At 43.0% G+C, this 23465-nt stretch overlaps 1 protein-coding gene across 6 annotated transcripts in view; it reads right to left on the bottom strand.

The window, feature by feature from the left end:
* CA8 (carbonic anhydrase 8) overlaps positions 1-23465 on the bottom strand; it is a 124646-nt gene that overhangs the window by 66806 nt on the left and 34375 nt on the right. For all 6 annotated transcript variants that reach the window (XR_014843781.1, XR_014843780.1, XR_014843779.1 and 3 more), the window contains exon 4: positions 3277-3372. Coding sequence is in view for 3 of the 6 variants with exons in the window: in XM_021089340.2 (XP_020944999.1) it covers positions 3277-3372 (96 nt within the window). In the remaining 3 variants the exon portion in view is untranslated. The remainder of the gene's footprint in view (positions 1-3276; positions 3373-23465) is intronic.

Raw genomic sequence — 23465 nt, 5'->3', positions numbered from 1 at the left:
TAGCTCTCACTCCTCGGTCTCCCTGGCCTGTCCTTGCCCCTCAGCTCCGCCCCACCTCAGCAACCCCATCCTGAGAACACACCCTGGATTTACTCTCACTCTGAAAACTGCATGTCCAAAGGCCACCCCCTGCCCTGCCCATAACTGCCCTTCCACCCAGCTCACTCCTCTTTTCCGTCTTCCCACTTGCTGATCACCAGAAACCCAGCCTCTCCGGGTGCTCCTGGCTTGTCTCTTTCCCTTCCTGCCTGCCCCAAATGACATCTCGTCAATGCCTCTCCATTCTTTGACCCCTTTGTTCTCCTAAATCACCTGCTCTGCCACAGAGTCATGCCACAAGTTGCTAGAACTCTCTACGCCTCTCGCCGGACAGAGAACAGCCCACGATCTGTTGTACCATCCGTGATGGCCAATGTCCAGCGGGTCCCCGCACTGACGGCCAGGTCCACGGTCCTTCCCTCCGGTGCTATTTCAAACCCAGCCCCACACCCACGTTTCCTTTGCTCTATAAATAATTTTGCTCTGCATGTCTCAGAGATAATAAAGGTCATCAGGCCTGAACTCTCCGAATTTCCTGGCTTTCTTCACCTACAAATTCGTGCCATTTGTGCCCACCCTTTCCTCCTGGGTCCCCATTTCAGAGAAAGGGTGGGACCTCTCCTGTCTAAGGTTAGTCCATCCACACAAGCTCTCATCTGCACCCATCCTCCTCTTTTGGGACCTTTCTAGATCATTTATCCCCTTTCTTGCCAATATTTCTTCTTTTTTACATTTATACACACTCTCCTTCTCATATTATCTTTCAATCATGTTTCATCACAAGTGATTGGACATAGTTCCCTGTGTTATACAGCAGGACCTCATCGTGTATCCATTCTTAATGCAACAGTTTGCATCTATTAACCCCAAACTCCCAGTCCATCCTGCCCCCTCCCCTGTCTCTCTCCTCCTTGGCAACCACAAGTCTGTTGTCCACGTCTGTTAGGTTTTTTCAGTCTGTAGATAGGTTCATCTGTGCCATATTTTAGATTCCCCATATAAGTGATATCATACGGTATCTGTCTTTCTTTCTGATTTACTTCATTTAGTGTGAGAATCTCTAGTTCCATCCATGTTGCTGCAAATCTTGTCGATATTTTTAAGCAACATCTGCACTAGCTCTTTTTGTTCAGGATGAAAATACAGCGCCATCTAGATCCCAGAATGAAACACGCTGAAGCTCGCTGTGTATACCTCCACTAGCTCTTACCCCACCTGTCTTTCAGTCAAGCTTCTCGAAAGGGAAGTCCATCCTCACCTCTCAGACTCCCTCCCTCCAATGTGCCCGGCCCTCTCGCCCAAGTGCAAGACCCTCTGCCCTGCCCGGCACTCCTGATCAGCCTTCCCTCCTCTATGAACTCTGTTCTCACAGTTTCTGTAACTCTACTCTCTCCTGAGAAAGGCATTCTCACATCAGTAACCTGGACCTTCCCTCTACTGGAAAGTCAGAATCAGTCTGCAAGCTCTCAAGCTTTGCTGGCCTCCAGTAATGAGCTCGTTCCAGGAAACAGTGATGTTGACCCAGGAGGCCTGGCTTCCAACCCAGGGCTCCCTCACTGCAAGTCACCTGTTAGAGGCTAAGAAGCAGTCTGTGAAAACATCAGGTTACCGTATATCACTCTTTTCACAAGTATTTATTGAGTGTCAGTTCCAAAGATGAAACTAACATGTTCCCTTCTCTTCAACACATGACTATTTGGTTATTTATATTCTACCTTGTATTGTATTCTTATTTTTATTCTTTTTTTAAAATAACAAGACATTGCCTTCTACTTCTACTGCCTTGTGTTGTCAAATTTGGATGCCCTGTTAACTTTTTAAGGTTACAAAAAGTGGACTTTGATGGTTATTATTTTAGCATACTAACGATTATAAAAATGTATTTACAGTATAACTCAAACCTTTTTTCATCAATATTTTGTGATTCCACTCTATTATACAGTGCACTTGTGAAACAGAAGGAGGAGATCTGTGGTGGCTGAGTAGGTTAAGAATTGGTATCGTCACTGCTGTGGTTCAAGTTCAATCCCTGGCCCTGGAATTTCCATATGCTGTGGGTGAGGCTAAAAATATATATATATAGAAAGAATATAGGGCCCTGCCTGTGAAAAAAGCCATGAAATAAACACTGAGAAGATTTGTTTTAAAATGCAATGGTTTGTTTTCAAGTTCTATGACATGTGTCATCCTTTAAAGACATGGATTTCAAAATATTAAAAGGCTAAAACTGGAAGTCTGCTTTTAAATATCAACACAGAAATACCTTAGATGTATTTATAATGGGAAATTGTTGTAGTTAATACTACTGAAATACATGCCACCCAAAAAACAGGATTTGAAGCGCCTCTTCCTCAACTCTCTCTGGAAAATTAAATGTTTAAGGGCCACCAGGCTATCCAAAGGCAGGCTGGAACCACAAAGTGGACCATGGCTTCTGGTCCTGACTGGTGACATTACATCCCTGTGTAACTGTAAACAATGACTTGGACTCTCTGGCCCATGGTTTCTCTTCTGTAAGAGGCGGGAGAGGGAAGCCTAAAATGTCCAGGGTTTCTGTCTCAGAACAAGCATCAAGTAGCTGCTAAGACAAAACTTAAAAGATTCACCTTAGGAACTAAGTTAAAAGTTGACCTTTGAAAGCATATGGTCCCCTTTTGTATGGTTCACTAAATTTATAAATATTCTTTGCCCACCAAAGAGCTCAAATCCAAACTTTATACAGACTTTATCTTTGCCAGTCTTATTTTCTCAGTGTTCTCTATATGACACTTCAAATCATCTTAGGGTGAAAATTATTAATAACAAATAGCTAGAAGAATCTACAACATGATTATAGTATTGATTTTTCTGAGATTTTTGTAGTAAGGCAGGGTCCAAATACATTTTCTGAAATTCTTTTTCATTAATAAAATGAACTCTGCCTTCAGGAGACATTTTCTAACTCATTTCTCCAAAGACCCTGAATGCTACACTGAAGAAAATTTCTAATAAGCCAATAAACCATTTTCTACCCATGAATATGACTGCTTAACACTGGGCCCGCAGAGATCAAGTCTTCTATTTTTAAATTATCAGTGTTCTCTGTAAATGTGTTTAGTGTCACCTCTCAGTAGTAAAAGGGAGAGAGAACAAAAAAAAAAAAAAAACTTTTCTGCAAAATGAATTAGAAATAAGCATCTCTGCAAAATGAATTAGAAATACTTAACAATCTAACAGTCACAGCAGGAGACCATTTACCTGAACGAACAAAGCAATGATGGCGATTCCATGGGGCTTCCCCACAGCCTCATCAATACTGCCAAACAAGGTGGAGTTCCAGTGGATCAGGTGGAGCTGGGAGAACAACAGTAGACAGGTCACCTCATTACTTAAGGTACTTCTCTCCAGGAAAACAAAGATGTATCAACTTCTCCTTGACCATGTCTATACACGGTAGCATAAGCAACAAGAATATCACAAATGGACACAAGCAGATGACGGATTGAATACCCGTTCTCTGTACAAATTCCTTCCTTCTTATTTCTGTACAGAAGCAAGGCTTAGTGGATTGCTGCCCCTCAGCTTTTGCTTTAGTCCTAGTCAGGGGTCTCTAAGAGGACTCGCAGGTTCCACGTTGCTTTAGTTGCCTTTCCTTTAAAGCCATCATCCCCTCTGGTTCTCAATGAAACAAAACTCCGGTCTGGACACCAACACAAGAAACTCATTCAAAGGATTAGTATCCTCACACTCAAGGACTGTGCCACCCAGTATTTCCATCAAGACTAATACAAAAACTCTCAAGTTCTGTAAATTACTGCAACTCTCTCAGACTATGCAGACATAGCATACATGAAAAGCACTGCATCTTTTTAAAGCATGGTAAAATAATGAATGCTGATGTAGACCTCTGAAAGAAGGCCATTTCCTGCACCAGAGATAAAATTTATATTTGCGAAGGGGTGACAAGCAATGCTCTAAAGGACTCTCTCACTCTTAGCCCCATAAAGCTCTGTAGTTTTCAAGTTTATCTAGAATATGCACCTGCTCCTATAGTGCTGATAAAACACTTGCAAGAAGCCAAATTCAGTTCCCTGGTTAAAATCAAATAGCCATGGAGGTTTTTTGTATTTCAGTAGCTAGGTAAACCTTCTACCTGGAATCCTGATCTTCATCACTTTTGCTTTTAATCAAGTTATTACTTACTGCCTTAAAACACTGTCTCATTTAAAAATTAGTTCTACTCCAAAAAAAAAGACACACTAAAATTCAAATCACCATGTCACTTTAGCATCCATGTTAAAATATTAAGGAAAGTTAGCATGAGGATTGCCCTGAATTACAAGTTTCTACTGCTGAATTTGTCCCACTAGGATTCAAGATTTTAAAGCTGACCACTAGAGGGAAGTAATGAGGCGGTCTGCCCATACTAGAAACAGTAGCTCGGGACAGGTCAAGCTATGAAAAGCCCACAGGGACTCTGATTGCCCAGTAAGTGTACCTGTCAAGGGAGTGCCTTTTAAGAAAGCAATGTTCTATAACCTTCAATTAATAATGAAAGACACACCAATTTAATCTTTCCTTTTCTGGCTGCAACAATAGCTTTGGCGTCCCAGTGGTACAGATAAGCCTACCGTGGTACAGATAAGAACTGACTGTCTTAATTAAATCAACAAAAAAAGCCCAAGGTTGAAAACTATTTTTATTTGACAAATTACAAAGTTCAAATCAACATTTTTCTTACTTCTCTTGTGACAGTATGGAGTATTTTTTTCTGAAACAAAACAAATAAGCATGTTTAGGGGCTGGGTATTGGGTGTTTTTTTTTTCCCCTCCTATGATGCTTATTTTTATTACATTATCTGTATGTCTATTTGTTATCTAGATTCCTTTTTAAGTTTTATTGAATTACAGTTAATTTAAAATGTTGCGATCATTTCTGTTGTACGACAAAGTGATTCAGTTATACATGTACACACATCCATTCTCTCTCAGATTCTTTTCCCCTACAGATGATCACAGTATACTGGGTAGAGTTCTCTGCACTATACAGCAAGTCCCTGTTGGTCCATCATTCCATATACCCCAGTGTGCCTATGCCAATCCCAAACCCACAGTCCATCCTCCCCACCTCCCCACCCTTTGGTAACCATACGATTTTCAAAGTCTGTCTGTTTTTATTCTGCAAATACGTTTGTATCCTTTTCATCCTTTTTTTTTTTTTAAGATTCCACATATAGGTGATATCATATATTTGGCTTTCACTTTCCAACTAACTTCTCTCAGTATGATAGTTTCTAGGTCCATCCATGTTACTGCAAATGGCATTATTTCTTTCTTCTTTGTGGCTGAGTAATATTCCATTACATATACAGACCACACCTTCTTTATACATTTCTCTGTTGATGAGTATTTAGGCTTCTTCCATGTCTTGGCTATTGTAAACAGTGCAGCTATTAACATTGGGGTGCATGTATCTTTTCAAATTATGGTTTTCTTTTGGGGGGTTTTGTTTTTGCCACTTCCCATACTTCAGCAACACCATCACTCACAGCTACTCTCTAAAAACTACTTAACATGTTTTTTTGTTTAAAAACTTGAGAGTCCCCACGCCTAAGAGTGTGCCACACATGGTGATTTTGTTCCAAAAAGTACAGTATAGAAGAGAACCTCCCTGTGGAAAAATATGGGCAACACAGGCTGAGCCAGGTGATCAAGTCCAAAGTCGACAGTCATCAAGACAAGTCGATGTAAGCACCCTGGACAAGATGTGATGAAAATGACCTTTTACCCATGTTGTCTTCCTCATCCTAATCCCATCTAACCATGAAGAAAACATCAGACAAATCTCAGTAGAGGAAGAGTCTACAAAATTCCTGACCGATACTTCTCAAAACTCTCAAGGTCATCAAAAACAAAGAAAGCCTGAGAAAATGTCACAGCCAAGGGGGGTCTGGGAAACATGAAAACTTAACATGGTGTCATAGGTGAGATCTTGGAACAGAAAAAGGATGTTAGACGAAAACTAAGGAAACTGAAAAAAGTAGGGATTTGGCATATTGAGATGAGTCCACTAATTAGAACAAATGTACCCTACTAACATAAGGTGTTAATAACGGGAAATTCGGTGTGGGTTAGATGCAAATTTTCTGTCTTACTTATGTAATTTTCCTGTAAAGCTAAAACTGTTCTCAAAAATACAACCTTTTGTTTTGTTTTGTTTTTCGCCACACTCGTGGCATGTGGAAGTTCTCAAGCCACAGCAGTGGCAATGCCAGATCCTTAATCTACTGAGCCACAAGGGAACTCCTACAAACTATTTTTTTAAAAGAAAAGAAAATTAAGGGAAATGCTGGCACTTCCACCAACCCAGGCTACAAAGGGTAACAGAGGATCACCGTGACCCTTGCGTGACTAGCATAACCACACAAAACGAAAGTAGCAAGAGCATCTCCACCACCTGTTGTTCGTTCTATCATCTGGGTCTTAAATAACCACGTGAGACTTGGTGGCAGTACAGGAACAAAAGAGATTTTCCCCTCACGGTGTGCAAGATTTTAAAAGCAAAGCCCTGGCCCAGTACCCACTGAGAAAACCCCCTCTCTTGGAGGTGCTTTCTCTGCTAAGACCAAACAAAACATCATCAGGGATCCCCTTTCCACACTCCTCAAGGATGGTTAATTCAAGTACCAGGCAAATTTCCAACACGTTCTGGAAACCAGCTGTAACCCAATAGTACAGACTCTGATGCTCAATCCGCAGCCTGTAACACACTCTATGTTTTGTTGCCTCCTGGCTTTAAATCACCCTGTGTTTCCTGAGCCCTGCCTCACTTCCCCGGTATTCACCTGCCACCATAACCAAGTGCTGCAGACAAGGGGGTTTCAACCACAGAAACTGATTTTCTCAAAGCTCTGGAGATGTGAAGTCTGAAATCACAGGGTCAGGGGGTGGTTTCTTCCAAAGCCCCTCTCCTTGGCTTGTAGATGCTCCCCTTCTCCCTGTGTCCTCACGTGGTTGTCCCCCTGCACATGTCTGCATTCTAATTTCCTCTTCCTATAAAGGACGCCAGTCCTTTGGGACAAGGGCCTGCCCTAGTCACGTCATTTTAGCCCAAATCCCCTTGGTAAAAATCCTATCCCCAAACCCAAGCACATTCTGCTGCATTAGGAGCTAAGACTTCAACATATGAATTGGGGGGTGAGGGAGACACAGCTCAGCCCGTCACACCATCTACCCTCCGTTCTCTCTCCCCAGCTTAATGATGTTTTTCCAGATATGAAAAGCTTGAAGGACTCACATCCACTTACCATCTCCCACAACCTCTTCTTTATTCCTCTCATTGAACATTCTGCCTTATATGAGCATTGGTCCTGTTTCATGAAGCAAAGCCACAGAGATAGGAAAATCCTCGGTGGCCATGAAGAACTGAGGGTACGTTGGGAGTAACTATGGGTACCTAAGACTGGCAGTGACAGGAGACATGGGGCTGGAAAGTGAGAGGGGTTCAAATAGCACAGAGGTTAAATTTTACCATAACTGTGCCTGGGGACATGCTAAAGCAACATATTATTGCAGTGAATATATTTATCACTTACAGTGCTTACAATCAATCAAACTCCCCCACACCGACGCCTTTCCTTCAAAGGTCCTTTCAGCAGTAGGGGATGGATGGAAGTGTGTGGCATGGGAGGTGGGAAGATGAGCTAGGTGGCTACCACGAAAGCTCCAATGGAAAATTATGATAAGGATGTAGGGTGGTTAATTCTGCCTGTCAACATGACTAGGCAATGGCGCCCAGCTGTGGGCCAACCACCAGTCAAGATGTTGCCATGAAGTTATTTTTTTTAGCTGTGACAGCATTTAAATCAGTCAACTGAGCAGAACAGACTACCCTCCATAAGGTGGGTGGGCCTCGTCCAAACAGTTGAAGGAGAGGGAATTCTACTTCCAGAACAAAACAGAAAAATTCTACCTGCATTTCCAGCCTTTGACTTACCCTGCAGACTTCAGCTTTTCCAGTTTCTACAATCACATAAGCCAGGTCCTTAAAATAAATCTTAACTCCTCTCTCTCCCAGAATGCATATACTCTGTTTCTCCAGAGAATCCTGGTTACCACCAGGTTATACAAACAAGCAGAACGTGTGTGACAAAAAAGAAAGAGTGGCGATGAATGGAGCTTTAAATCTGGACAAGACTAGAAGCAACAGAAACGAAGACAAAGCGCTCTAAAAACTACAGGACAATGCCTGAAATTTATTCTTCCAAGACTAAATGCGGCTCCTCTGGCAAAGGGGAAGGGGGACAAAATAATCCACAGAAAGAAGATATTAGAACTTCTGCTTATATTTACTTTTACCCAATGCCTTTTTATTTCAAGTTTCCTGTGTGTGGCATGGGAGGCGCCATATTTATTTTCTACAAAATAAATTATATAGGATAACATGAGCGCATGAGTTAATTTATGAATAAATATGCACATACTGAGGACATGTGCTCCATAATTTGGGGTCAGATGGATGTGAGTGGAAAGGCATGTGATACTGAGGATATGGTTTAGAAAATGATGACGCAGCCCATGAGTCCAAAGGAAGCTTAGGAAAGGTCCAGGCAGATGGTTATCCATTGAGACGACCTTGGAAGACTCGTTTTAAAGAGAGTGTAGAAGCGCCCTGGGGTGGCTCTGGTCAGCAACGGAGGGCAAAATGGAGAGGCAGGACCACTGCCTTTTTGCAGCTCTAGTGCTAACTTCTTAGAGCCACTGCTCTCATAAAAGACCTCTGAGCTGGGAGGCACAAGCCCTAGATGTTTGTTTCAACTCCTCAGCGCTGCGAACTTCACAAGCCACTGCCTCTCAGAACATCCATCTCCCTGTAACACACGGAGAGCTCCCTCTTAAAGCTCGGCTTCTTCATGCCTTTCTCTGTCCCCCCCTGTGCTCTTGACTGCTCTGTTCCTATCACATTTCCCATCCCTAACATCGGCTATACGTAACCTACAGAGGCAGAGAAGCAGGGTGCTGGCCACGGACAGGGAAGCCCAAGATCATCAACGCCGCTCGTTTCTAAGGAAGATAGAGGTTAAATGGAGTCATGGTTAGACGGTCTGCTGCCTAGACTCAGAGGGTCCCTCTCCACTCGGTCGCCTCACTCCTCTGCTAACCACAGGCAGGACTCGGCCTCACGAAGGCCTTCTGGGGCCTGGACCTTCTTTGCTGTAAACACACAGGACAGTAGGTGGCAGAGGGCTGCCTCTTGGCAACTGGAACCCAGACTGCCACGAAGCCTGCCAATAACAGCAGCTGAAAAACGGGGGAACAAGGACTCTTCCTCAACCCAAATGAGGGGCATCTGCCCCACGCCCTTCAGTGACTCATCCTCAAGAAGCAAAAGGTGGAGTTCCTGCTGTGGTGCAATGGGATCAGCGGTGTCTCTGCAGCTCTGGGACGCAGGTTCCATCCCCGGCCCAGTACAGTGGGTTAAAGACCCAGCGTAGCAGTAGCTTCAGCTTAGGTCACAACTACAGCTTGGATCTGATCCCTGGCCCAGGAACAACATGGGCCACAGGGCAGCCAAGAAAGAGAAGGAAAACAAAGAAGACGAAAAAGAAGCAAAAGGTTGTGTCCTCCTCGCAACATAGGATGTCAGAGTAGAAACTGGCTTTCTATCACAGCTAAAGCTGAGCTTTTCCTCACCTCTTACTGTGCCTCCCCACCCCACCCTCCCCAACCACCAAGGCCTCCCGGCTCCTGGCCTCATGTGTGAACAATGCACATAACATACAAAGGAATAAAAAAGCCAAGTTCCATTACTACTCAATCAGCATCATGACCCTCACCCCTCACTCCTTACTTAAAAAACAACAACAACAACAACAAAAAAAAAAAACTGACCCTAGGATAAACAACTGTAAAGCATCCTTTTACAGTTGTACAGAAAATCTTTGAGCTTTTGCTAAAGGGCTCACAAAGTCACATGACCTGCCATTGATTATGGCGCAATGCCATTAGTACCTGTGACACGTTTATCTTAATGTACTTAACTCACAGCAATAGATAAATTTGTCCAAAGTTATAAAACTGTGACAAGCCATAGCCTTATAATCATTTATTTGTCACTGAGAAAAATAAGTTTGAAGATTTGGTGGCAGGCCAACTGAAAGCTATCTTCAAGATAAATGAGGTTTATTATTAACATAAATAACCCGACAGCATTAAAGCACAAAAGAATGAATCACGAGGAATGGAAAAAGCAGTAAAAACTGAAAAGGCAATTATGGCTCACACATTTCTCTCCCCAGCCCTGCACTCACACTGTCTGTGCCCCTATCTTCAAATGCTTAATGGACATTTCCTTTGAAATGGCTTCATGTCACCTCAAGCTGAGTATTCCCAAAACTGACATCCACTCCCTTTCAAGGCACCCTCTCAGTTTTCTCCGTGGGGCCCTCGAGCCCCCAGGCTTGAAGGCCTGGCCCCACCCCCACCCCTTTATCTCTAACTCGCCAAGGCTTTCCTCACCCTAATCATTTTCATATCAAAGCTCAACCAGGAGTTCCCATCATGGCTCAGTGGTTAACGAATCCGACTAGCAACCAAGAGGTTTGGGGTTCAATCCCTAGCCTTGATCGGTGGGTTAAGGGTCCTGCGTTGCCGTGAGCTGTGGTGTAGGTCACAGACACAGCTCAGATCCTGAGTTGCTGTGGCTCTGGCCTAGGCCGGTGGCTACAGCTCCAATTCAACCCCTAGCCTGGGAACCTCCATGTGCCGCAGGAGCGGCCCTAGAAAAAAGACAAAAAGACAAAAAAAAAACCCACAAATCTTGGAGTTCCTATCGTGGCGCAATGGTTAATGAATCTGACTAGGAACCATGTGGTTGCAGGTTCGATCCCTGGTCTTGCTCAGTGGTTTAAGGATCCCATGTTGCCGTGAGCTGTGGTGTAGGTTGCAGATGCAGCTCAGATCCTGCATTGCTGTGGCTCTGGTGTAGGCCGGCAGCTACAGCTCCAATTGGATCCCTGGCCTGGGAATCTCCATATGCCACGGGAGCGGTCCTATTTTCTAGGCAAAAAGACAAAAAAAAAAAAAATAACCTCAACCAAGCCCTAACACCACTCCCATTTTTCCGTTTAAAATCTCTAACTTCCATTACAGATTATTAAATTTCTCCAACCCCATCTTTCCCCATCCTAACTATCCCCCAAACACTCAAATCAAGTTTGACCCCTGACCCCTCACAAACCCTCCCCATTCTGTCTCTGTTGCCCTTACTGGGAATGCTGTTCCCCACGGTCCTGCCACTTAACTCAGATTCTACTGACTCTCCTAGGCCTTGACAGGCATCTGAAAGGCAGACAGGTTGGTGATGGAGACACAGATAACTTGAACCAACAGATGTGAAGGGAAGGGATCACTGGGGTTTCCACCCTAAACCACCAACCAAGAGCAGCATGGGTCCAGGGAAGGTTACATCGTTACGGTCCAACTGGTTCCCATCAGGAAGAGATGCAGAACCAGAACTGCCTTGAGAAGCAGATCGCAGACATCCCCAGATACCCAGAGCAAAGGCTTTATAAGGTCAGCTGACCTGGGGAACAAGTCACGAAAGAGATCAAAGGAAGGGCGAGGACTGCACTTTGGTAAAGGGTGAGATGAGGAACAGGGGCTATCAGACATGCAGGAGGAACCCAGAAAACCCCAAAGTCCTGTTAGGACAAAAGAGAAAAGACTTTCTAGAAGGACATGTAGTCAGTGATGTCAAGGCTCTACCCCGACAAAGCTCCAATCGCTATCAAAAGAAAAAGAAAGAAAACAAGGCCAGAAAGAGACTCCGGATTGATTTCTTTAAGATGACTGAGGAGGCAGGTGCAGTGCAATGAAAGGACCAGGGCAGAATGGAAGGCATCAGGATGAACAAGTGGAGCAGGGCAGGGCCAGTTCATCCAAAATGCTGGGCAGCGAGACGCAACAAACAGAAATCAAAAGTCGCTGAAGGGAGTGCTAAGAGATTATTTTTAATAAGAAAAATCAGTATTCCTGAGTTTAAGCCAAATTCACCCTTCACATGTAGTGTTCTTTTAATCTACTATTTTAATGAGCAAAATTAAAACCTGAAAAAAAAATCACGGGCTGCCATAAACTTTGAAACATTATAAATATCCAATATACCTATGACATCAGATGTAATGGAACCTGAAGACAGTCTTCTGCCAACTCTAGTCCTCAAAACCCTTCCTCTGAGCTCAGCCACCATACAGCGAGAGGTCACATGGGAGGAGTCGCCAAGAGCGGGTGCTGGTTTCTGTGTGCTGACTTCGCTTCATTGCTTTCCTGGGTCCCAAAGGAATTCAAGCGTGGCAAGGTGTAGCAGGTTTCCCACTAGGTTTTGAGTTTCAGAGGCCGAGATGCTCACCTCACCCGTGTCCTACCACACCCAAAATATCCATTCTCGTTCAGCACGCAGGCCAAGAAATGAGAAGAGGGGAGAAAATTTAATGTCTCAACCATGCTTATGAGACTGAGAGCTGAAAGGAAGATGTTAAGTATTGGAATTTTTACAACAAAAAGGAGACTGGAAGGGAAAAGTCTGGGTAACAAAATGGAAGCTTTGAAGAACTGGAAAATAAAGAAAGCACCCTTTTGCTCGAGATCCACGCCTAATTATACGGAGCAGCCATCCATCTGCAGATAAATTGAGATTTAGTGTATATGATTTCCAGGTGCTGCTGCACTGTGCGGTGTCACTGTCAATACATTATGCCGCTATTCTTCAGAGAAGGACATTCAAGGTGTAGACAGATATAATAGTGACAAAGGGCTGTAAAGCATGGAAAGGAAAATAAATTATTTGAAATTCTGTCTCTAACTGTCACCTACTTGTTACATGTGCCTAAACTTCATTACGCACTTTCTTACAGTGGAAAAGAGAAACAGGAGGCAGTGTTGGATCATTTCAGAGCAACTTTATCTCTGACTACATGAATATCAAAAGGTGTGTATATATTCTTAGGGTTCAAAACCCTCAATTCAAAAAATCACTAATGGGAGTTCCCGTCGTGGCGCAGTGGTTAACGAATCCAACTAGGAACCATGAGGTTGCGGGTTCAGTCTCTGCCCTTGCTCAGTGGGTTAACGATCCGGCGTTGCCGTGAGCTGTGGTGTAGGTTGCAGACGCGGCTTGGGTCCCAAGTTGCTGTGGCTCTGGCTTAGGCTGGCAGCTACAGCTCCAATTCGACCCCTAGCCTGGGAACCTCCACATGCCGCGGGAGAGGCCCAAGAAATAGCAATAAAAGACCAAAAAAAAAAAAAAAAAAAAGTCACTAGTCCTATGTACTTTATGAAAAGATTTACACAAAGCAGAATGATTTTCTCTTTGAATGCTGATTTCCATACTGTGATTTCACTGCCCTCTTAGGAAAGGGGCATCATCATGCAATTAGGACTCTTTTCCCAAAAAAATGATGCTTCCTTTAAGAAACTCACAATGGAAGGATGGACAATCTCGCTGGAGCACTCATAGGATTCACAGGAAAAAATACACCGTTCTGAAATACTTTAATTTAATGGAGGTTCAGAAACAATTATAACTGATTCATCAACACTGGCTTCTTGGTTTTCCAAGAAATAGCTTCTGTCTTGTTTTCTGAAAAAGAAAATCTGAATTACGGTTTACGGCTGCAATTAAGTTACTGTAACTTAAATTCTCTATATTTAATTTGTCATTTTATAAAATAATGACAGTAACGAGACTGCCCAAGGGCTTTGGTTTTAGACAATGTAAGTCATCTAGAGATTGCATCTGTTATTCCATCCCCTCTGTCCCTAAATGAGAACCACATTTGACAAGAGAGTTTCGAAATAATTACGACACGTATCAAAACATTGACTGAGCACCGATAATGTCTAAGGTTTTAACAGGCACTGCTTTCAACACTGGAAATACAAAGACCTCAAGCAGTTTTATAAAAGAATCCAGAGTGTAAAGAAATAAAAACATAAAGTGGATAGTTCAACACAAGAAAAAGATGAGAGGAAAGGGTTCACATTGCCCAAGTGACAGAGGATGCTTTGGGTATGTGTATGTATATAATGAATGCTGGTGTTACCTGCCCTGCCAGGCACTCTTCCTTACAAACGTCACCTCGCCCAGCCCTCCCTAGCATCTTTATGACGGTAGATGCTATAACTGCCTCCAACATTGCATCTTCATGAGAAGGGAACAGAGGCACAGAGAGGGAACTAGACTGCCCAGGGTTGCACTGCTGACAAGTGACAGAGCCAGTACCTGGTCCAGGTGGTCTGGCTCCATCATCTCAATGTCAGCTCTCTCCTGCAAAGAGGGAAGGTAAAAGACTGATCAGGGCAGAACTCACAGCATGACTGTTCACAGACGTGTGGAGGAGGGGCAAACAACATTCTCTGTGGAGACAAGAAAAACTGGAGAAGAGGAACGGAGAATTTACTGCCCAAGAAATGGCTAGAATCCAGCCAGGACGTGCCAAACACCAACAGTACTCAGTGCCAAGTACACACCCAAGTGTGAATGAACTTGAACGCTCTCTCTCTTGCCACGAGCTCCTGGGAAAATTACCCTCAGAGTCTCAGCTGGAAAAGAGAGATCAGACCACCTACGTGTAAAGCCACCATAAGGACAAGAGATCTTATCTGGAAAGCTGCTGGTCAGTACCAGGTAAGGGCTGGGTGGAGCCCTGAGAGGAAAGAAGCAGGTGCCAAGGGAAAGGTTGGCAGGGTTGTATTTAAACAGCTCGGTCTTTGAAAACGAAGGTGTGCTCATCTACCTTCCATTTGGCTACTTTCTCATTATGCTTCCTGAACTTGGCTATTTATTTTCTTAAGGTTTAACAGTAACTATAAATAATAGTTATCATTAATAAATGCTTTCCGTTACAGAAAGCCAGATCACCAAAGTCAGTCACTAGTTCAAACACCTCCAGGAAGGAGGCTGATAAATGAGGGAAAGATGGGACAAAGTGGGGAGGGAGGAGCTGTGACAACGGGAAATCGGAGCCCTGCCAAAATGTGCTTAAATTCTCCAATTTAAAAAATATGGTGCTGGTGAGATCCAGCCCTAAATCCTGCCACAAAGGCCACCAGTTGGCAGCCCCTCATGAACTTCGTTAATATTCAAACACCAAAGTCTCCACCTGGAAATGCAAATAAAACCATCAGAAAGGAACTGTCTCTGCTTCCCACCAGGACATCCGGCCGCCCTCTCTCCTCCCTCCCCTCCTTCCTCCCAAAGTGATGGTTGTGTCAACATCTGCCTCTGCTCCCTTCTTCTCATCTCTCCAAGAGAACGTGGGATGTGCTTTGGCTGGATGCCTCCCTCTCTATTAGCTCCTTCTTGTCATCATTTAAATAAGTGCAGATTTTTCTCATCTTAAAAAAAAAAAAAAAAAACTTCCTTGACCTCACATCCCTTCCTAGTACTTTCTCTTCACAGCTGACTTCTTCAAAAATGTCTCTATAGATACTGACTTCAGCCACAGGGGGGCAGACATCAGAAGTAAGAGAGGCTACAACTCTATTATCTGTAAGAATGTCACCACACCAAAAACCTATAAAAATTAAAAGACAGAGGACTATAACTCAGATGAGGGAGAAAGGAAACACCCCAGAAAAACAGCTAAGCCATGAGGAGATTCTCAGCCTCCAGGAAAAAGACTTTAGACTGTTGATGCTGAAGATGATGCAAGACACTGGAAATAAACTGGAGGCAAAGATGGATAACTCACAGGAAACACTGACCAAAGAGATACAAGATATAAAACTTAAACAAGAAGAGATGCAAAATACAATAACTGAAATAAAAAACTCACTAGAAGCAGCTAACAGCAGAATACAGGAGGCAGAAGAACGAATAAGCGAGGTGGAGAACAGATTAGTAGAAATTACGGATGCAGAACAGAAAAGAGAAAAAAGATTGAAAACAAATGAAGAGAACTCTGGGACAACGTGAAACGCACCAACATCCGTATTATAGGGGTGCCAGAAGGAGAAGAGAGAGAGAAGGAGACAGAAAAAATATTCCAAGAGATAATAGCCGAAAAATTCCCTAACATGGGGAAGGAATCACTCACTAAAATCCAGGAAGCACAATGAGTACCATATAAAATAAACCCAAGGAGGAACACCCCGAGACACATACTAATCAAACTGACCAAAATTAAAGACAAAGAGAAAATCTTGAAAGCAGCTAGGGAAAAGAAACAAGTAACATACAAAGGAACCCCAATAAGGTTATGGGCAGATTTTTCAACAGAAACTCTGCAGGCCAGAAGGGAGTGGCATGATATACTCAACGTGATGAAAGGAAAAAACCTCCAACCAAGATTACTCTACCCAGCAAGGCTCTCGTTCAGATTTGAAGGAGAAATCAAAACCTTCACAGATACGCAAAAGCTAAGAGAATTCAGCAATGCTAAACCAGCCTTACAACAAATACTAAAGGAACTTCTATAAGCAGGAAAGAATAGAAGAAGGAAAGGAAAAAAGAGCAGCAAAAACAAATCCAAAGTAATTAATAAAATGACAATAAGAACATACATATCAATAATTACCTTAAATGTGAATGGACTAAATGCCCCAGCCAAAAGACAAAGACTGGCTAAATGTGTACAAAAACAAGACCCATATATATGCTGTCTTCAAGAGACCCACTTCACTTCTAGGGACACATACAAATTGAAAGTGAGAGGATGGAAGAAAATATTTCATGCAAATGGGGATCAAAAGAAAGCTGGAGTAGCAATACTCATATCAGACAAAATAGACTTTAAAATGAAGAATATTTTAAGGGACAAAGAAGGACATTATATAATGATCAAAGGATCAATCCAAGAAGATGATATAACAATTTTAAATATCTACGCACCCAACACAGGTTCACCACCATATATAAGGCAACTGCTAACAACCTTAAAAGGAGAAAACGACAATAACACAATCATAGTGGGGGACTTTAACACCCCACTTACAGCAATGGACAGATCAACCAGACAGAAAATCAATAAGAAAACACAGGCCCTGAATGAAGCATTAAACCAGATGGACTTAATAGATATTTATTGGACATTTCATCCAAAAGCAACAGAACATACATTCTTCTCAAGTGCACATGGAACATTCTCTAAAATTGATCATATCCTGGGCTACAAATCCAACCTCAGTAACTTTAAGAAAATTGAAATCATATCAAGCGTCTTTTCTGACCACAATGCTATACGACTGGAAATCAACAACAAGAAAAAAACTACAAAAAACACAAACACGTGGAGACTCAACAACATGCTACTAAACAACCAATGGATCACTGAAGAAATCAAAGAGGAAATTAAAAAATACCTAGCAGCAAATGACAACAAAGATACAACACTCCAAAACCTATGGGATGCAGCAAAAGCCGTTCTAAGAGGAAAGTTTATAGCAATACAAACCCACCTCAGGAAACAAGAAAAAGCCCAAATAAACAAGCTAACTTTACATCTAAAGCAGCTCGAGAGAGAAGAACAGACAAGACCTAATTAAAAAAAAAAAAAAAAAAGTCTCTATAGCCCCCATCACCACCTCCTCCCTGCCCCTTTCCTCCACAATCCACTGAAATGCAATGCTCATCAGATCACTTTGGTGAAACTGCTCTCCCCAAGGTCACCAGAACCTTCCTCTAACTTACCTCTGGCTTGGGCTGACATGACTGCTCTCAGCATCTGGGGACACCCTCCCACCTTTTCTTCTCAAATTGCCCCCTCCCATGGGTTCTGAGCATCACACTCTGCAGGTTCCCTCTCCTTTGATACCCATTTCACCCCAGGCTCCTCCATGGGCCTCCTCCCCTGACACCCCGAGTGCCGCTTCTCTTGGGGCTCCATCCGCTCTCCTCTTCTAGTCTCACTGAGCATATTCTTGCTGGGTGACTGTATCCACTCCATTGTCTGCAATGGTCTCCTAGATGTCCATGGTTCCAGAGTCAGCATCTTGAACCAAAATCCCTGTCCTGAGTCTAGATCTTTTTACTAAGCTCTTTCTGGAATTACTTCCTAGCTAGCATTTCACAACCGAAGTCCCTCCACTACCCTCAGACTCTGTCTCTCTTTGCTCCTAGCTCTGTTAATGGACTCCATCCAGAAGCCTCTTCCATCCTCCTCTTCCCTTACAAATAACCAAGAACTACATCCTGATGTTTGCAACCTCCTTACTCTCTTCCCAGTCCCTTCAATTGGCTTATTCCCATGAGCAATTCCTTAGTTTAGCTATCCATCATCCACTGGAATTATGGCCCAAGGCTCTGAACTAGGTCCATGCCTCCAAAGCTGGCTTCTCAAATTCATTGAAAAATCCATCTTACAGTTATATCTTGTCGTCCTCCTGAGAAAGTTCCTCCAAGGCGTCTTACTGTCCACAGAGTACAGTCCAAACTCCTTAACACACAATATGCGCTAAAAGAAAATGTCTTTCTATAATCCTTAAAAGTGTGGAAATTTTGGTTTATTATGTATTAACTGTTTCTGGTAAGCTGGTAATAAAAACTATAGTAATAAGTTCCTTTTAGTGGTAAGAAAGCATATAAAGCAATTTTAATTGGATTTAAAATTCAACACTATTTCATTTCTCTGTGAAATAGCACTGTCAGTTTTCATCCTCCAACTTTATAGACCTAGGACACTGCCTAGTAACCTAATTTTCAGGAATAATATTTTTTGACTCCAATTACACTATTCAAAATATTACAATGTATAATAAAGTGCATTTATCTGCAAATGTCCAAGAAAACCCATTTTAATCCTCAAGGTACCTGAAAAGGTATTTGTCTGTGAACACAACACACTCAGAAGCTTTCACTTTTTGAATGGCAATGATCTAAAGCAAAACTCAAGACCACTTTATTAGAAATATGAGAGGCACACACTACAGGGGGAAAACAATGGTAGTTGGTCCCGGTCTCAGCCACTACCAATGTAACCTTGGGCATCTTATTTAATGCCTCTTGACCTGATTATTCAGCTGAAAAACAGACATAACATCTACCTCTAAGGGAGGTTTTAATGATTAAATAAGACATGGCATATGCCTGGCACCTAGATGGCTTTTTCATATGCATTAACGCTGTCCCCACAATTCCCTGAGGATTGCATAAAAGGAATCCTGCATTCACTCCATGGCTATGAGATAATGTGAGGGACATAAAATTTTCCAGCAATATAAACACCCTGTATCTTCGAATTATTGTGAGAAGAGCGAACTCTGACAGGCTACCCAAATAAATGTATAGGTGAACTGAAGTCTGGCCCTTGCCATCAGCCTCTCCATGGAATAAAGCATGAGCCACTGCAACTGCTGACCCAAGGCACCCCCGAGCAGAGCTCAGGGTGGAGACCAGGAGTGAGGCACTCCATGCACTGGGAAAACTGGAAGAACAGGTCTTCAGATAGATATTTTTAGGAGAAGATTTTATGAGCCCAACTCTTGCATCTCCTCATATCTAGGAAAAAAACACTAAAATCCATCAAGGATGACTGATGTCTGTGATTAGCAGCAACCTTCATGAGACCAGCAGCAAACTTTGTAAAATGTGTGCCTGACTGCAGGCCCCTTTGTCTTCCCCTTCAGGACTTGTATCTTGACGGTCCCCCTTTCCTCTTTGGGGCTGTATTTCAGGTCGCTCTGAAATACTGCCTCCTGGGCTGCAGTTAAGTGGCCAAAACCATAGATGTCACGGTCATCTGTGAAAACAGCCACTCCCAAGGGTGGGCCACTGAGCCCTGTGGGAACTCAGGAAAGAAACAGAGAAGACTGGCCCAGGGCTGAGATGCATATCAAAGAGGGATTCCAATAAGCCCAGACCTTTACATCTTCCCAGAAAAATGGGTTTTCTATAAATCTTTATCTGTAAAACTGGTTCTCTGTAAATCTTTTGTTTCTACTACCTTCCCACTGCTGCAAAAACACATATATCCTAGCTTTCCCCCTCGCCTCCTCAGAGCAGTTTCTCAGGGTTATCTGAGACGCTGTCTGGGTTCCAGGCCTACATCCTAATTTTGCCCCAAGTAAAACTTAACTCTCAACTTTCACGCTGTGCATTTTGTTTTTAAACTCAACATACGCATGGAGACATACGTAACAGAATTTCCCTAATACCATTCCCCATGGAATGGAGTAGTGTTACGGCAGATACCCAGCAGCCCTGCACTGCAGCGTATCAGCTCTGGCGACAGCCCCGTGGCTGTAGCATACCAGCTCCGGCAGCTTTGCGGCTGCAGTGGATCAGCTCCGTGGATCAGCTCTTTTACCCGGCGAGAAACCAAGCGAGCACTCGGAGAGTTGGAGAACTCAGTTTTATTACGCCGGTGGGCTCAGAGGAGATCGCTCTCCAGAGTCTGAGCCCGGAAGAAGGGTTTCACAAGGCTTTTATGGGCTACGTCTTCCGGGTCCAAGCTTGACTAGTTGGACTGGAGTGACGTCAGGCAAGGTAGTAGATACGGAAGCAGATGCATGGGGGAGGACTGCTTAGTCATCATGGCTGGGGTCTCTCCTTTCTACATTTTATTGGGATATTTTCTCCTACATTGTCCCACTTACAACTAGATGAGGACAGAGGAAGCCTGCCTTAACCTTACAGGCCAAAAGCTCTGTAACGATCGACATCCATGCTCTTCCCCCCAGGTGCTTCCTTATTTACCTAAGTTTTATTATTTACTTTAAAATCATAACAAATTAATCCAACTCACTTGTTGCTCAAGACAGTTGTACAAAGAACCATTCTTTAGCCAACTCACCATAAGCCACATCACTTCTCAACGCTCATTGAAGGGGACCGTGCTTCCCAGAGCTCTGTGTTAGACTTTCCTGTGTCAGACTCGGGAGCAGCACTACGGGGAACCAAATCTGAATCAAATCTTTTTCAAGGACATTCTAGAAAACTGGATTTCAGCTTACTAATGACTTAAAACACGGAATCCAAGTTTCTTTGCAATGCCGTGATAAAGGAAAGTAGCAATTTCCATTGAGGTGGAACTCGTACAAAAACAGAACGGGTAAAAAAAAAAAAAAAAAAAAAAAAAAAAAAAAAGTCAACTAGGAACAGGAAAGACATCAATGGGTGTGAACCAGAAAAAGTACAATTCGGATCGGAAACTTCACCTCCGTTTATATGGCGAGGCACTGCAATTCTGTACAGCTCCTACTGACACAGATGAAAAAGCATTTCTATAGCACGATAATTACATATTGAACATAATCGAAACTGTATAATCATCAATGCTGAAGTGCTTTCAACCTTCCGAGGGCAGGTAAGGGAAGACCAATTAGGAAATGAGGACTTCTGCCCCTGCCTGCCCCTGGGTCCGCCTCTCCAGGACCAGCCCAAGTCTCTGATTTACAGAGTCCTGATTCCCTGGTCTGAGAATTACCATTGTGTCACCAGGACATACACTCCACTACTCAAAGCCTTTATCATCTTGGCCATCCTAACTGCTCTCCAAAATCCCATGTAAAGTCAAACAACAGAAGCAAAATTGTTGTTTTCCAACAGCTTTTATTACAGATAGCATGTGTTTTAGAGAAATGAAATATATGAATGAACAAAACCCTATTCTTAACGTGCATATGCACTCGTTGAGATAGACCCCTTAGAAAAGTATGAGCCTTTCTTGCTCTACACCATCATAACATGAAGATAATTTGCTTTCTAAAATTATTATAGGGAGTTTCCGTCGTGGCTCAGTGATTAATGAATCCGACTAGGAACCATGAGGTTTCGGGTTCGATCCCTGGCCTTGCTCAGTGGGTTAAGGATCCGGCATTGCCACGAGCTGTGGTGTAGGTCACAGACACGGCTCAGATCCCGAGTTGCTGTGGCTCTGGTGTAGGCTGGCGGCTAGAGCTCCGACTCAACCCCTAGCCTGGGAACCTCCATATGCTGCGGGTGCGGCCCTAGAAAAGGCAAAAAGACTAAATAATAAAAAATAAATAAATAAATAAATAAATAAACAAACAAATAAAATTATTACAGAGGGAGTTCCCATTGTGGCTCAGCAGGTTAAGAACCTGATACAGTCTCCATGAGGAGGCAGGTTCAATCCCTGGCCTAACCCAGTGGGTTAAGGATCCAGCACTGCTGCAAGCTGCAGCAAGGATCACAGATCTAGCTCAGACCTCGCATTGCCACAGCTGTGGTGTAGGCCCTAGCTTCGATTCCACCCCTAGCCTGGGAACTTCCATATGCCACAGGAGTAGCCCTAAGAAGAAAAAAAAAAAAAAAAAAAAAAAGACATTTCAAAACCAATTTTCAAAGTTAGAGTTAATATAATTTGCTGTACATCTGAAACTAATACAATATTCTAAGTCAACTATACTCCAATAAAACTTGAAAAAAAGAAAAAATAAAATAATTGAAATAAAATTATTCTAGAGGTATACAGTTATTTTATTATCTTTGCTTTCATATAATACAGTATTAGATATCTTAATTAACTTGCTATTAAGCCTTTAACAGCAATAAAATGCTCAATAAAACCATGTTTCTCCAGGAAAATGGGAAAACTTTTTACGTGAGCACTTCACAGCCCATTTTCAGTCAGGCGTTGTGACGAGTCTACACAGAAGGACCAGCAGGAATGTACAAAGGCGGACGACATTCAGTGGATAAGGGCAGCCTACTGAAAACATAATAGTATAAAAACGCAAATTAAAGGGAGAAAAATATAATCACTGTAGAAAATAATTAGCACTTACTCTATCTAGCTACCCTGAAACTAAAAAGCCTGGTAGATTATTTTTCAGAATAATTCCAGAAGTGATGTCTTGTGGAGCAAAAGGCCACTTTTTCAGATAGGCAACTAACAGGTTCAACTGGTTGTTCCTTCTCTCAGAAGACCCAGCTGACATCAGCATCTCATCCACTCCCCTCCCCTTTCCTCCAGGCAAGCAGAAACCCAAGTGCATTTACACAGCAGGAGGCCAGGCACTTGTGGGAAGGCTGGACCCCTCCTCAGCCCCAAGGGGAGGATCCTGCCTAAGCTAAGACATTACAGCCTCCTCCTTTGCCTTGAAATGATGTTTCAGGAACCTGCAAACCACAGACATTCTGGCCAATGACCCTTGAGGGGACTTCTGGAGGCGGGGGTGACGAAGACTTCCGGGAGGTTTGCTAGTTCCTAAAAAGAGGCTCAAAAAAGAGTAAGAGCATGGATTACTGCAACCACTAGGGTTAATAACTACCTGACAGTCTCTGCTAGAACTGAACTAGACCCATCCTATAACCCAGGCTACGTTCCTAAGTATGTGTTCACCAAAACGCTAAGATATTCAGAGAAGCTCTGGTCTAACAGATCAGATCTTTTTTCTTTTTTCTTTTTTTTCTTTTTTTTACATTTCTAACAGATCAGATCTGAATGCTACCCAAATGTCTATCAACATTAGGAAAGCACATTATG

Source organism: Sus scrofa, chromosome 4, assembly GCF_054392235.1.
Source record: "Sus scrofa isolate SSC_HxYL_T2T_F1_AM1 chromosome 4, Sscrofa_HxYL_maternal_Yorkshire_Landrace_v2.0, whole genome shotgun sequence".
NCBI classification, from domain to species: domain Eukaryota; kingdom Metazoa; phylum Chordata; class Mammalia; order Artiodactyla; family Suidae; genus Sus; species Sus scrofa.
The sequence above is the reverse complement of the archived record's forward strand: the minus strand, read 5'-3'. Positions and strand labels throughout refer to the sequence as shown.